The sequence below is a fragment of the Abramis brama genome, assembly GCF_963993115.1.
Source record: "Abramis brama genome assembly, chromosome: 3".
Classification (NCBI taxonomy): domain Eukaryota; kingdom Metazoa; phylum Chordata; class Actinopteri; order Cypriniformes; family Leuciscidae; genus Abramis; species Abramis brama.
Genome location: NC_139965.1, coordinates 51,676,425 through 51,693,178, shown reverse-complemented (window position 1 = coordinate 51,693,178; position 16,754 = coordinate 51,676,425). Strand labels below are relative to the sequence as shown.

The window sequence follows — 16,754 nt, the reverse complement described above, 5'->3', positions numbered from 1 at the left end:
GACTTGACTTGACTTGATCATATCGTGTGTGTGAAACTCTGTTGTTCTTCACAGAGCCGAATCCGCCGGATGTGGAATGACACGGTGAGGAAGCAGTCAGAGTCTTCATTCATGGCTGGAGACATCAACAGTTCAGCAACACTCAACAGAGGTACACATTTTAACTATTTATTTAAGTCCACTTAAAAGAAATGATTTACAGGGACATAAATACTATAGATGCAGTCAAATGCATGCACATAATCATGGACCAGTGGCATACAGCAGATCTTTACAATATTTAGCGTCACTCAGTTGTTATGGATACAAGTAGCACCGTCTCTGCCAGATATGACGGCTGCCTATAATAGCAGACAGAGCACAGTACTTTGCTAGCCGTTTAGCCCTCTTTTCGGGCATCCCTAGTTGTTGAAGCCCTCTTACAACCAGCCTGTGTGTGTGTCCTAAGCTACCAAATATGAACACAAGTAGTCGGCTCTGATAACCTAATTCACACACACACACACACACACACACACACACACACACACACACACACACACACACACACACACACACACACACACACGCATGGCTATTATACGATTGCAGGGTATTGCCACCCTTGTGAAAAAAATTGTATATAATTGTTCTGAATGTGCACTTTTAGTGTAGTCCCTGTAGTCCCCCTCTAGTCAATAATTGTATCCCCTAAAGTTCATCTTTGATCACCAAAATGACATATTTTAAATTTTTTTCCTTAAAAAATATTCTTCATGCCTTAAAATAGCTTGAATGCAACTCTACACCCTTGCCTCATTTAGTATACGTGGTTCTATGAATATGCAAATTAGCCCCGCCTCCACTCACTCACACCAGCTCAGTGATCCACTCGTTGATGATCACATGTTGACGTGATTCGTTACAAGGTAGTTTGTGACGTCAGAAACACCAGCGATTTCAAACCGTGTTTTTGAGACTGTCTTTGGTTCACTGCAGTTTTAAGGAGAAAATACTTATGAATGTGTTGACTTATGAATTTGCACATGGTTTGTTTTAAAGCATATTAAAAACAACACATAGACATATAAACAACATTAAAAACTTGATTTTCACCAGAGGGGGACCTTAAAAGTATATTTTTAAAACAGATAATATAATGTTACTGAAATAAAATTGCATTTAAATGTGCTTAAAGAGAAAATACTTTAGTTACTATGATCTTAAAATACTTAAGTACACTTTTAAATAAGTGCATTTTGTAATAATGTCAAATTTAAAGTAAACTTTGAATCACTATTTTAATATTTTGTAGTGCTTTAAAGAAGTACACTTGTTTTGATGTGTTAACTAACATACTAAAGCACATGTACAGTAAAGTACTTGATTATAATAACTGTAGTGTGTTATTCAATATTACATTTACAGTTAATGTATTTTAAATGTTCTAAATTGCACATTAATCGTTACATTACAATATGTAATTACAAATATATTTAAGTACATGACAAAATTTTCAATAGAAATTATATTAAAGTGTATTTTAGTTTACTATAAATGTTTGTCAGTACATTCAGCTTTAACTTTAACCATAGTTTAAAGACAATAGAAGTAATTATAAATTTACACATAAAGATGCACTAAAGTCCTACTGAAGTGGGTCAAAAAACATTACATCCAGTTCACACTTAATTGTATTGAGTATATTAAGCAACTCTTTTTTTAAAAGTATGCTTAAGTGTACTTCTTTTTCTTAAGAGCATTAAACCATGCACACTTTAAATCTGCACTTGGAGAATTCTGCAGACATTTCCCTAGATTTCCTCTGATGTTCTGTCATGTACAAAATTTTCACACATTTTGGCTAATTTGATTGTGCTTTCAGCTACCAACAAAGTTTAGTGCTCTCAGCTCTGTCTCAGCATATTTGTATTCATTCCACAGAATTCCAGAACTCAAAATCAGGTCATAAAATCTGAACGAAGGTCTGAACCTTCTGGCATCAAGCAGAATTTAACCAGCGCCTGCAGAATTCCATGTCCCATATAATTGCATGTTTGAAATCAGTGCAGAAAAGATTTCAAAAGATTTTGTGTCTACAGATAAAACTTAAAACTGCGGTTATGTTTCTTTAATGAAGATCTTTCTAATCCTGACATTCAATACATTAAACATTTAAAAGTAAATTTAGTCTCTGAGTTTCTCATTCCATACATCTGCAATGCTAATTTAATTCAGCGAGAATAGTTCAGAGAGAAAAAAAAAAAAAAAAAAACAGAAAATGAAAATAAGTCTATGTTTATGGCCAGTAAAGTAAAAGGTTAAAAAGAAATGAGGTAATTCAACTTTACCAACTTTTTTAAGTAAATGACAGTGTTGAGATAATGAGAGAATAGAAAAGAAAACCAAGTCCTTCAAGTTAAACTTAAAACTGTTTTAATAATTGTTAGCATAATGTAATGGATCTCATTTCATTTACATTTAGATTACATTTATGTTCCTTTAAAGTCTTTGTATATTGTGTAAATGAGAGGTAAACAGGTGGATGAGGATTTAATTAGTGTGGAGTACGGCGTATCTTAAAACGAAACATTTCCATTTGAGTGAAATGACAGCATTAAGCTGCAGGCCTCAATAATGCAGAGCGTCGAGCCATCAGAGCTCAGACAGTTCATTCCCTCAGTGAAAGCACTGCGATTGGAGAGGACAGAACAGCAGATGCTTTCAAACATCTCAGGCTAATTCACACCATCCAGTCAAGACACATAAAAGACACTGGAGAGCAGGAAACTGCAGAACCGCGCTGCTTTTAGTGGAAGGAAATGAGGCACTTTCCACAAATAGCATAAAGAATAGGGACATAAAATGTCCATTTTTTTTTTTTCTCAACAAAGGGTCAGTGAATTGTTGAGCTTGACAAATGCACTCAAGTCAAAAATAGGTAAACGGAATGAGGTTGTCAATGTCAGTGTCATTTTAGTATCATTGAGATACTATTATAGTTTAATATATATATATATATATATATATATATATATATATATATATATATATATATATATATATATATATATAATATTATTATTATTATCATTATTATTATTATTATTATTAATTTTAGTTTTTGTCATTTTCTTGTGTCATTTTTATTAGTTTGTTTTTCAATATGTCTATAGTTTTTATTGCACACATTTTTTATTTCAGTTTTAATTGTAGTCATTTTTTTATTTAGTTTAGTACAAATAAACTAAATGAAAATGATAAATGTTGCTTTTGGCAACTAGCTTTGGCAACTTTTCTACAATTAATTACGTTAAACAAATTCTCTAAATTATGTAGGTGTAGGATAAACTCAAGAAGCTGTATTTGATGTTTAAAAATAACCTGAATCTGTGGAAAGTGTCTTCAAACCATTTGAAAAATGATAATACACGACCTGTTTTTCCAGTCGAATGATAATTTGTCAGATTTAGCTCACTTATGAGAGCAATTTTGTTCTTAAACTCACACACACCTGTGAGAACTACAATGAAGATCTTCTCTGAGTCGTTCTGAATTTCAGATGCCTCTATAAAGTTGATTTCCCTCTGTCTGTCTCTCTCAGTCTCTGTTCCTGTTCTGATCAGTGAGACGCTAATGTTCTGTTATGATGATGGATTGACCCTCTCTAGAGAGAGGAAGTGTCACAATGGAAATAATTAGGCACTTAACCCAGATGTGTGTGTGTGTGTGTGTGTGTGTGTGTGTGTGTGTGTGTGTGTGTGTGACACTCCATCACTCATGCTGCTCAGAGCTGACAGATGTATTAAACAAAGACGAGGAAGAGTGTGTGAGGGACATACAGAGAAACCACAACACTCATCAAGATACACACACGTTTGGGTCACCCGCCTGTCATAGGACAGATAACAGTCTGAGAGACACTAGACTATTCAATTAAATACATGAAGCTAATTATAATAACTACAGACTAACTCTACCTTTAACTCTTTCCACACCAGCATTTTATCTTTAAGTTTTTAAGCCAGAGCCAGCATTTTTATCATATTCACAATGTTCTTATGTATGAATATGTAAGCAAAAGAAAGAACAGAGCCTCTGCTTTAAAAAAAAAATAAGAAGGAAAAAAAAAGAAATCTAGTTTAATTATTTTTTTATCAACACTTGAATGTGGACAAGTTAAAATGTAGATGGAGTAGATCGAGTCCATCAACACCCCCAAAGCTTGCACAGTCGTAAACCTCTTTTCATTTCATTCAGCAATGTTAGGCAGTTTTGATTTACATGCTGTTGATTGTTTCATGATCATGTTAGCTTACTTGTGCGTTCTATCCGCTCCTTCTGGTTTATGCATATAATTTTCTTTGCTTGTTTTTGGATCCAGAGATTCTGTAGTATTCGAGAAGATGTGTAACAGCACCCCCTATATAACAGTGAAAACATGTATTGCTGAAAAAACTTGTCAATGGCAGGAGTTAAAAGTTAACATTTTAAAACCAGTGTTGGGCAAGTTACTCTGAAAAAAAAAAAAAGTTATTAATTACTATCTACAGCTTAATAACTTATTACTTATTACTTTCTAAATCCGATATCAACTTCGACCAGTTGAAAAATACAAGGATAGACATGAAACTGCACTTTTGATTCTTTCAAATAAACAATGTACAATTGCATAAATTATTCTTAAACTGACAAAAGTGTTTAAAGAGAGGTTACATTAAAAATATACATTTTAATGTTTTTTATACATGTTGATTTCAAATCCACTATTGTTTTATACAGAATTGTTCTATAGTCTATATAGTATTTAATTTAATTACATCAGAAGTAACTGTAATAAAATTATAGAAAAAATTAAGTGTAATCCCTTACTTTACTTTTTTAAGGGAAAAGAAATAAATGCAACAGTTGTGTTTGGTACTTTGTGTGAAAGCCACACACAGAATATATGCGTGTAGGACACTTTTTAAGTGACTGATCTTTACTACATTTTCTATTCTTTAAAATGCATCCAAATGCTTAAAGAAACACTTGATGAAAATGTAATTCTGGTTGCACTTCCATTTACAGTATGTGCACTTACAGCACTTAGACTTACAGCAGAAAGAACAGAGTTATATAAAGTAACAACATGGGTTAAGGAAGTAATATAAGGTAGCAATAGGGGTATTATTAGTTATTGCCCAGTATTAAAATGAAAATTATAATAGTTCATAAAATGTATATGCAAAACCGTAAAGTGCTACCATAATACTTTGATTGTAATCATACAAGATATCTTCCGCTGATTTTTCACGTTTCAGTGTAATATTATTTAACACATTTTTAACTGCATTTAAAAATGAATATCATTACATATTTTCAATTAAAGGTCAGGACCTTTTGCTCAAACACTGTGCAGGTCAATTGTCAATTTGTGTAACTATTTCCACTGCAAAACAAAAGATGCATTTAAACCTCAACCTCTCTCTCTCTCTCTCTCTCTCTCTCTCTCTCTCTCTCTCTCTCTCTCTCTCTCTCTCTCTGTGTGTCATATATCTGAAGGTGCTTATCTCAATGTTCAGCATATGATTTTCAGAGGTGTATAATTAGCCGACAGTATAATATACGTGCCTACACTGATAATCGCAACCAAACCTCTGTTTAATAAATGAGCTCATATTGTACATGATTTTAAATGGAGAATCAAACAGAAAGTCTTACTGAGTGGGTTAAAAACTGAGAGCTGGGCTGAAAGGATTAGACTCTTATTGTTAAATAAAAGCATCATCAAATTAGCTAAATATTTATTAAACAAACATTCAAGAGGCGGGAGATGTAGAACTCGGGTGAAAATCGGGTAATCCAATTTTGTGGAAATCGGTGCGCACAGGCTCTGTATTAGCCTGCCGAGAGATTATGCATAATAATAGGAACACTGCTCACCGCAGGCAATTTCAATCCAACAGTAATTGTCTTAAAAGTGAAGAAGATGGAGGAGAATTTGTTACAAAAGTTGTTCTTTAAAGGGGATGAATTTTGAGAACGAACTTCTTGGAGAGATACAGCTTGTCAGCATGCTAATGTGTGTTAACAGCCTTTCAGATTGGTTCTGTCGTTAAATTCATTCCCAAAATTCATTCATGCTACAAATTATAAACACCCTATGAAATGGTTTGATGTGCACAGTTTTATTTATATGTGTTACAGGAAGTTTGGGTGGGATATAACAAAGGGGGTGTCCCTTTTTTAAATAGCCACTATCCTTTTATTTTCATCATAACCTTTTTTGCTAGTCAGGTGTTCAGTTGGTTATATTAGGAGGAGGGACAATCTCAGTCTTATGGAAGTCTATTTCTGCCACATAAGAAAAAAATCATGCTTTGGTAAAATCACAAATATGAGATATAGTTGTGGCGAGCAGGACGAGACGGAGGGCCCTCCACCATGTCCTGCTCACCACATTGTGAGATGTGTCATTATGAGATCAATAGTCATTATGAGATCAAGTTAAAATTATGACGTAAAAAGTAAAAATTTAGATACTTAGTCAAAATTATGACATGCTAAGTCAAAATCGTAAGTGTATGTATTTTAAGTTATAATTATGAGATAAAATCAAAATTGTGAGATAATTATTAAATAAAAACTATGTTTTTGTCATGATTGACTTTTAATCTCATAACATTGACTTGTGTCTTAATTTCTACTTGTTATCTCATAATTGTGTCTTTCTATGTCATAGTTATGACTTGGGTCATACTTTACCAAATCATGATTTTTTCTTTCTTGCTATGCTATGTGGTGGAAATGGGCTTCATACATTTGAAATAAAATCTATACACCCAAAGTACAAGATGAGTCCTCAACATGTTTTGTTCGTTGTAGCAGTAAAATAGTAAATATGTATCTCTGCTAAAGTACTGTTTTGACAACTTTTAAATTAACGGGAAAAAAAGTGATAAACTCAGTGGCCGACTATATTTAACCCCACTAAGAGATGGTCCATTTTATCCAGGAACAGGTCTCTTCCACAGATTTGCATTGGCTCTGATGAGATAAGAATGCTAACATTGGTCGAATGTTCTTGCTTTTTTCTGTGGCTGCTGATGAGACGCCTGTATAATAACAATGCTAACATTGTTGCTGCATTCGTTTGATCTTCTCTGTGTGTTCTTCTCTCCATCTGTGTGGCTGCATCAGGTGCCATGGCCAATCACCTCATCCCAAACTCTCTGCTGCGCTCACATGCCTCTAACAACCCCTATAACACCTTACTGGGCGAATCATCAGTCTATAACAACCCCACTCTCAGCATGTACAACGCTCAAGGTGTGCTGCATTCTTCCGTTGCTTTAACTTCCTGTGCACTAACTGTGTGGGTGTGTGGGTGTGTGTGTTTGGGAGGAAAGGGCTCCGCTATGTGGCTTCAAGCTGAACGTGTCTGCGATCATCTTTGTCTTCTGTCTTGTATGGTCTGTAGTAACAAGGTTCCCAATGAAAAATGAGTTCATAAAGCTGAAATAATCATAGTAACTAATGGCTACATTTTGCGGCACTACGAAATGCGACTCATTAGTGCCTAATCGTAGAATAAAATCAAATCGCCCACTCTTGAAGACACATCGCACTAATGAGTCTCGTGCAGATTGGTTTTGACAGCTGCACTAGACTTGATGCAACTCAAAACAATGAATGCGCAGTCAGTAAGACTTCACTCATCCACAGTCCAGAAATCTACCATGCCTTCATCCTGCAACGCTCGCAGGAGGGCGGGCATTTCAGAACAAGCATGGGATAATGACTTTTTCTAGACAGAAATGCGAATCCAAACTTTAATCATGCATGAGTGCTGAATCACAAGACAAAACCGTCCACTCTTTTAAAAGCATTTCAGCCTAATGTTTCTCAGGCAAAAGGGTTTGGACAGTAATGTATGACGTTTCTATTACCTGTCACAGCACTGATGCAACTGAAAACAAAAAATGCGCTCCTTGCATACAAAACACTAGTAAGAATTCATACACCTTAAGACTAGAAATCTACCATGCACACGTGCTGCAATGCTCTCAGGAGGCCTAGTTCAGGATAGTTCATGCTTTCGTCAATGAAAATTATGACTAAATATTGTCGTCAACGAACCTTTATCACGTGACGAAGACGAGACGCAACGTAAATGCTGGTCATGTGACGATAACTATAATCAAATGTATAATGCAATATTGTTGACGAATAAAAACGAGACTAAATGTGGTTTACAAAATAAAAACCATGCTAAAATGTCTCTTCATTTTCGTTGACCAAAACGAGACGAGACGAAATGTTATGACGTTATTTCGTCTCGTTTAGTCGCGTTATTATTATTATTTTGCAGTATTTCTGTTTCCCGTGTCTCACTTCAGGGGCTGCATCAGGTCGCACTGCGCAGACGCAGGCGATGTCACTTCCTCAAGCCCCACTCGCGGCATTATTTAGAAGATGCAGCTGCGGTGATTTAGCGTAAACGACAACAAACAAAGTTAAGTCTGACGCCCGTTTCACACATCAGCAGCACGCGCTATAGTGCTTTCAAATATGCTGCGTTTGCAGTGCGTAACTGATCCACGGCTGTACCACAAACACATACTCACTATTTTTATTTCAAATCCAGAAGTTATCAGCTACTTTTATTTTAAAAAAGTTTTGTCAGCATTGCGATTCTCTTTGTACACATATACACTCTTTAATAGACGTAATTCACGTTTAAACACAATTTAAACAACGTTTTATTCAATGCATTACTTTTATATAGATTAATATATTAAGTTGCTCAAGCAAGTGGTAAAATATTTAACCATGTACTTGTATTAAAACATTTTAAATTAAAACTTAAAATTGCCATTTTTTGATTTAATACAATAAATCTTGCATGTCACAAAGAACTTGTTTTTCCACCTCCACGAATGAGACGAGTATTACTTTTCTGTTCGCTATTTTTGCTATTTTTCCCATAGTGGTACACTATATTGACTGGGTTAAATAGAATTGCATTACTAAAAAGAGACTAAAATGCAATTTTCATTGACTAAAACTAGACTAAATGTCATCAGTTTTTGTCGACTTAAACTAGACAAAAATAGTCATGGATAATTCTGACTAAAATAAGACTAAAATGCTCAGACTTTTAGTCGACTGAAACTTGACTAGACTAAAAAGAGTATGAACGTGACTAAAACTAATAAAAACTAAAATGACAGCTTGACACAAAGACTAGACTAAAACTAAAATTAAAACAGGCCGCCAAAAACAACACTAGTTCAGGACGAGTATGGGATAATGAATTTTTGGGCCTGTTTACACCTGGTCACTTAATGCCTTTTCTCTGATTGGATAGCTATCCGATCGTAAAAAGACCAGGTGTAAATGCCCTCGGAAACTCTGACGAATTTAAATCTGATCACTCAAACCACTTCAGGAGGTGGTCTGAGAAGCATTCTAGATGGAACTGGGCAACTGTAAATGCATCTGGTTGCTGAAGCCACATTTTTAAAATGTCCTCCCAAAATTATTTAAAAAAAAAATTAAAGTGTGAGAGCGTGTTATACCTACGGGCGCTTGTTTCTGCCACAGAATAAAACATTTTAAAAGATAATTGCAACTTTTTAGCTCACAATTGCGAGTTTACATCTCGCAATTCTGACTTTATTTCTCAGAATTGCGAGATATAAAAGTCAGAATTGCGTGATATAAAGTCAGAATTGCGAGATACAAACTCACAAATGCAAGTCATATAGTCAGAATTGCGAGAAGAAAAATCAGAATCGTGACTTTATATCTCGCAATTCTGACTTTATAACACAATTGCGGCTTTATATCACGCAATTCTGTCTCTATAACACACAATTTCTACTTTATATCATGCAATTCTGACTTTATATCACACAATTCTGACTTTATAACTCGCAATTCTGACTTTAAGTTCAAGTTCAAGTTCACTTTATTTATATAGCACATTTACAACAGCCTTAGGCTGACCAAAGTGCTTTACAGAACAACCAGCAAAACAGTATCAGACTCAAATATAAAATAGTGAAACAGAAGTGGCAAAGCAGTGTCAGACTCAAATATAGAATGGAATAACAGCAGTGGCAAAACAGTATTAGACTCAAATATAAAATAGTAAAACCAACCTAAGAATAGAGATCAATATGCTAAAGAAAACAGGTAGGTTTTTAACAGAGACTTGAAGACAGACAGAGTAGGGGCCGTTCTAATCTCTAGAGGCAGGGTTTTCCAGAGTCGCAGCCCTGCCACCGCAAATGCACGATCCCCTCTACGCTTGAGTCTAATGCGAGGGACTACCAGCAGAGCCTGGTCATAGGATCTTAGGCTTCTGGATGGAGTGTAAGGATGAACAAGTTCAGATAGATAGGCAGGAGCTAAGTTATGTAGAGATTTAAAAACAAAAAGTAGAATTTTAAAATCTATTCTCTGTCGAACTGGCAGCCAGTGTAGAGATTTGAGAATTGGAGAGATGTGGTCATATTTGCGACACTTATGAATAAGTCTGGCCGCAGCATTTTGGACTAACTGAAGACGAGCAATTTGAGAACTTGATATACTGTACCGCAATATAAGGAATTGCAGTAATCTAGCCGAGACGTGATGCATGAACAGCCATTTCCAGAGTTTTCGGAGTGAGAAAGCCTTTGATTTTAGACAGTAGATGAAGATGGTAGAAACTGGAACTGATTACGGATTAAATGTGTTTGTCAAATTTTAAAGGCTGGTCAACAAGAACACCTAATTTCCGTATTTTAAAAGCAGATAGACTCTCTAAATCAGGGCTTATACACTGAGAATTTTCATTTGGGCCGAAAACAATGACCTCAGTCTTGTCTTCATTTAGAAAGAGGAAAATATATCATGCAATTCTGACTTTATATCTCGCAATTATGACTTTATATCAGAATTGTGAGATATAAACTCGCAATTATGAGAAAAAAAGTCAGAATTGTGAGATAAGAAGTCACAATTACCTTTTTTAATTTTTATTCTGCGGCGGAAACAAGCTTCCATATCAACGCATTCTCATCCCAAGGCGTCATATACTGACGCTTTTGAAATTTCGTCTACATTCGACGCACATGGCACCCTTTAGCGTCAATATGTGACGCAGATTATGGGTAGGTTTAGGTCTGGGGTAGGGTTAGGGTTAGACCGCTAGGAGGCGCCTTCTGGCCCATATTTATCTGCGTCTCATATTGACGCTAAAGGGTGCCATGTGCGTCGACTGTAGACAAAATTTCAAAAGCGTCAGTATATGACGCCTTGGGATGAGAACGGGCTGATATATACCAGCTCCAGGTAGCCAGATATTACAAACTAAGTTGGGCGTCGCTTCCCGAAGCTCAACACACAATAATCTTCATTAAAAATAGTGAGACTAATGGTCTTACCAGTGCTGACACCGATTTCTCTCCTATTGCGCCCTTTAATCTTGAAATTAGCTGATGATAAATAAAATGCAGCTCATTTATGTTGCTTTTGTTGATGTGAACTCCGTTAAATTTGAAAATAGTGCAGGAATTTATATTAGTTTTGCAGAGACAAATTTATATGGCCAAGTGTGAATGGAACAGATTTAACAAATCGGATATTTATCCAATCATTAAAAATGCATGAGGTGTCCAGGTGTAAACAGGCCCTTTCATGTAGAAGAAATACGAATGCAACTTTACACATGCATTAATGGCGAATCACAAGATGAAATCAGCAAAGGCAGTCTAATGCGTCTCATTCAGAAGGGTCTGGACTGTGACACTAGATTTTTTTGTGGCATTTCACAGCACTAATAAGAATATGCTTCTGTGGGGCTGCATGCAAAAACGTCAGTTTTCATAGCAAGACTTCATACGTCCAGCACGTTCTTTTAGTACAGGAATTTACTGCACTCTCATGCTGAGATGCTCGCAGGAGGCCTGGCTTCTCCTGTTAGCAATAACGCATCCCTGCACGCAGCTGTCTCACTCTTGTCTCTTCTTGTCTGTCTGTTGCACTGGTGATCTGTTTACCCCCCGTCACCACCTGTTAGTGCCACCTTCACTAATGCAGAGATCAGAAAGAATTCAAAAGGCTCTAGAGACAGAGAGACAGACGCGTTTCTGGGCAACGTCAGTGGGGAGGGGCGAGCGCAGGATAACAACCTCTTCATCTACGTTGACAACATTGTAGCGACCTTGAAATCTAATATCAATAAAAGCCCTGAAATTACGAATAGATCCCAGGCCACTTTTAATGTTCCTCTTTAGCCCGATCAATAACTCTCTTACCGAATACAAGTCTGACTGTGGAACCACGTTCGAAGCGAAGCGCGCCGCTAATGGAGACAGAAGCCCATTTCGGCGCCCTCCAGACATTCAGGGTCTTTAAAGCACAATTTTATGGCATTTACATGTGCATCCTGGGATTGCGAGGAGACGCGGGGGTGTGTGTCTGTATTTGAGAGGTGAAACGATGGGGTTGAGCGTAACCATTTACCTGCGCTTCATTAATCTGTGTGCATGTTCTATTTGAGCGGTCACTGTGAATGCTTACCTGTACCTTTTTCTCTTTCCTTTTTCCATGCTGTCCTTTAAGAGCCCTACAGAGAGACAAGTATGGGAGTCAAACTAAACATTGCTTACCAAATGTAATTTCCCTTAACGTTATTACTCTTTTCTTAAAACTATAGTAAGCGACATTCTGCTAAGAGATGTTTAAGTCAATATTCTAATCAGAGAGCACTCTCAACCTCATTAAAATGAAAACCTAATTTTCTCATCCCTTCATCAACGTAAAGTGATGCTTTTGTTAAAATAGAAGCTGAGTGGACAATTTGGTGTTTTGCAACCCAGGTCTTTTTCCCCCCAATTAAAATTTGCATATTTGTCGAAGCCACTGATAAGTAAAACAAATGTTATTTTATGTTCAAATGGTCTAATCTAAATATCTAAGAATTGGCAAACAAGAAAGTGCTCCCACATTTTGTTTTTTAGAGTGTGGGAGAGTGTTAAATTTAACGTCAAGATGCTGATAATATGCTAAATTTAATGAATGTAGAAATCTATAGGCGGAGAAGTTGCTCTCTCTCTGTACCTGATGATATATGAGTGTTATATAAAGGCCAGCATGATTTGGTTTGTCAAAAGCTTTTACATGCCAAGCGTCTGCTTTAGCTGTTGTGTATTGTTGTGTGTTTGTGCATTGTGTTTTTGTTGTGTTTGCTGGCTTTGCAATTGGTTTGAGTGTTATTTGATATGTGGGAAAATTGAGGAATGCTAATTTATAGCCAAAGACATGTTTGACTGGTAAGTCCATTTTCACAGGATTAGCTGGCAAGTTTTAGAGTTTTAAACCTCACATCAGCCTTGAACCCATGACGAATCCAATCAAGATACCATTCATTTGGAAGCTCAATTAATATTCGCCCCAGGGACGAAGAGTTTCAAGGTTTTTCAGTTTGTTTCTGCGAGCGGTTCTGCATGTTGGTCTTATTATGTGCGCCAGGCGCAAGTGTTTTTAATTACTCTTCTCCTTGACTCTCCGTCTTGCAGAGGGAATCCTGAACAATGCCCGGGATACAAGTGCCATGGATACTCTACCACTGAATGGTAACCATGGCAACAGTTACAGCTTGGCCAGCGCCGATTACATGAGCGACTGCGTGCAAATCATCGACCGCACGTACAATGTACACAAAGAGACCACGCTGGAGAAACGGATCCTGAAAGAGCTCACCTCCAACTACCTGCCCACCTACCTGAACAACCACGACCGCACGGCTGAGCACGGACGCAACCTCATGAACAAGTTGGTGAACGAAGTCAGCAATGGAGGCGGGGTGAAAGACTCGCCCATGCTGCCTGTTAACCTTGCGTTGGGCTTGGACGACTCGCCATCTTTCCCGCCCGAGGACAGTCTAGGGCTAGAGCTGATCAGGGAGGAGTCCAATGCACCTTTGCTTCCGCCGCCACGCCACGTCCAGCCTCTCCCCACCACGTTCAGCTCAGCCTCCTCATTACGACGGCGCCTTCCGCAAGAAAACAGCGAGAGTTTCTTCCCTCTGCTGACAGAGGAGCAAACGGAAGAGACTCCATCCCCGCAGAGAGACTCGCTCTACACCAGCATGCCCACGCTGCCTGACCCAGAGCGCACCGACACGCATTCGCTGCCCCACGGTGGCGACACGCACACGCTTCCCAGGACCGGGGAGCCAGACGAAGTGTACTATAAGAGCATGCCCAACTTGGGCTCACGCAACCATCTGCACCAGCTTCATAGCTACTACCAGCTGGGCCGCGGCAGCAGCGACGGTTTTATCATCCCGCCCAAAGATGAGCTTTCGCCCGAAGAAATGCCGCAGGAGCCTGCACACATGGTCACCAGCCTATAGAGGGTGCCGAACATCATGCATTCTGCTGTGCTCATCCTCATCGCCCAATAACATCTCGAGCTCTACGTGCTCTTCTACGTTTCCGTACCGTTCTGTCGTCCACAGTTGTTCACTTTTGCTTCTACGTGTCTGCAGAAAAATGAACTGCACCAACAAACCTTGGGAGGCGATTTTGTATTCTGTTCAGGAAAGGATTATGGGTACTCTTGCTTGTTGAGGAACGAAAGTTGGCATTGTTTTGATTCTATTGGTTGTGCACATCTACTTGAATGGAAAACGGACCCAAAACTGGATTTGATGTATAACCTTGCGGGGAGTACGAGACTTTGAAGGGTTTTTCACTCTCAGCGGCCCCGAAGGAATACAAATAACTGCCAAAAACATTGTTAGTAGCTCAGTGCATCCAGTCAACACCAATCAAGTCTGAAACAATGTGACTCGGAAACTATTTTAATACCTTCTGTATCCATATTTGCTTTTTAAATATGTTTCTTCTTCTCATGTGGTAAAAAAGCAGCACATTTTGCTGCAACAGAGAACAATGCCGAAGAAGGACGACTCCACCATTTCTGTTCTTTGCTGTATTAATAACAAATATTGAAAAGCGTGGGAAGAACTAATACTGGAGAATTCTACAATATTTCTATGTAAATGTACAGACACTAGTGTTACACAGGATAGTGCTTATTCTGTTCCTACGCCTTCCGCTTCCGTAACCATGGTGATTTCAGACCATTTCCTTTCTCTCCTGATGGTCTTGTCCTCAACACGACAGGTTTTGATCCCTCACTCTTTTTTTAATTATATCTTTTACATTCATGTCTTCATTTCAGTATGAATAATGGCAAGTAGAAAAAAAAAAAACAGAATAGACAAAAAAAAAAAAAAATCCTCATTCTGTTTGATTTATAGACACCAGTTTGTAGATGAAGAAAGGTGCCCAACATTGAAAATATGTTGCCATTTTGTGGTAGAGAAATGAGAATCGCAGTATATGATCAACAGAAGCCTTTTTCATTCAGAGAGACTTTGACAGAGATTCACACAAAACACTTTTTTTGATTTCAGAGATCCACATTTAGAATGAGAGAAACTTAAAAAATATCTTGTTTTGGCTTTTTTTTCTGGTGGAGAATGAATGTTTATTTATTAAACTGAGGGTTACAAACTATTCTGCAAAACTGCTAGAGGTGAAATGATTGCGGCACATTAAATGTTTTATCACAAATATGATTATTAATTTTATTTATTCTTTTGTTTATCCATTTTTTGTTTCTCCTGTGGTTGAATGACCTCTCACTAATATTTGTTGTAACAGTGAAACTTGTTTGCCAACAAATAAATGACTGACAGAGTGAAGCCGAGAGTTGCTGGCTGTGTACGTTTTCTGCAACAACACATCTCTGATGGCTTTCTTCGATTAGGGGCTCTTTTGACATAAAACCTTGAAAAATAATATTGCTTTATAATTAAATTCTCCAATAGTAACTCATTTGGTAATAGTTCCTTATAAAGGCACTTTGAGATCATGATTTACATTTGCATTTGCATTTATTCAAGGACAATTCATAATATTACTAGCAGAAGCAATTAATATAAGGGAGTCGTATTACCAACCTAAATTTCCATAAATACTGTACTAAATTAATGTTAGAGCAGTTGGTTAGTCAAATGCTCCCAGAAGCGTTGTGTCATGTAAATCAGTCATGTAAATGAGTCAAATTAACGAGTGCTGTGGTCTCGTATCCATTTCAGTCATAACCAAACAAATTTTATGGAAAAACTCACCAAAACACTTGGTGTGATGGTAATGACAGCAGTATTGGGGGCGCAACACAATTTTAAAGAGGGAAAGTTAAAAAGTCTGGGTAGGGGACAACCCCAAAATACAGAAAGTCTTGTAAATTCAACATCTACACTCTTAAGAATGAGTAAAGAAAAACATTTTAAAGTTTTCAATTATATCTTTACAGACTATGCTTTAAAACAAGAATGAGTTTCTCATCCATGCAACTGTATGTTAAGCAAACCAACAATGACAATGAACTCATGTCCCAATCCATGACAACCGTCCTGCCAAGTGTGTATGGAGTCTATAAACCGTGTGCCTGTATGCTAGTCAACTTTTAATGTGTCAGTCTGCCAAGCTGCTAAATAAGATTCATTCTCCTTCATGATGATGGTATTTAAATATAAATCGGATATGTTGGATAAGCAAAAAGAGAAAACACGTTTTGAAATGTGTTGCTCTTTAAGGAAAATATAAGATGCTAGAAACTAGGATGGCAAGTTGCCATGGATACAGAATTCTTTCTCAGCTCTAGACAGATTTTTTTTTTTTTTTGAGTTATAGATGAGTCCTTGAAATACTTGAGGTACAATG

General features: G+C 37.2%; 1 protein-coding gene across 13 annotated transcripts in view; it reads left to right on the top strand.

Moving 5' to 3' along the window:
* The window catches only part of LOC311078545 (adhesion G protein-coupled receptor L3), a 311,310-nt gene extending 295,575 nt beyond the window's left edge, over positions 1-15,735 (top strand). For 3 of the 13 annotated variants that reach the window (XM_084107411.1, XM_084107404.1, XM_084107409.1), the window contains 4 exons: positions 55-151; positions 7,162-7,290; positions 12,577-12,594; positions 13,533-15,735. In XM_084107411.1, the coding sequence (XP_083963537.1) occupies positions 55-151; positions 7,162-7,290; positions 12,577-12,594; positions 13,533-14,371 (1,083 nt within the window). In that variant the 3' untranslated portion in view covers positions 14,372-15,735. Of the gene's footprint in view, positions 1-54; positions 152-7,161; positions 7,291-12,576; positions 12,629-13,532 lie in introns of all 13 variants that reach the window. The other 10 variants (XM_084107406.1, XM_084107405.1, XM_084107415.1 and 7 more) reach the window with 5 other exon arrangements.
* The last annotated feature ends 1,019 nt before the right edge of the window (positions 15,736-16,754 follow it).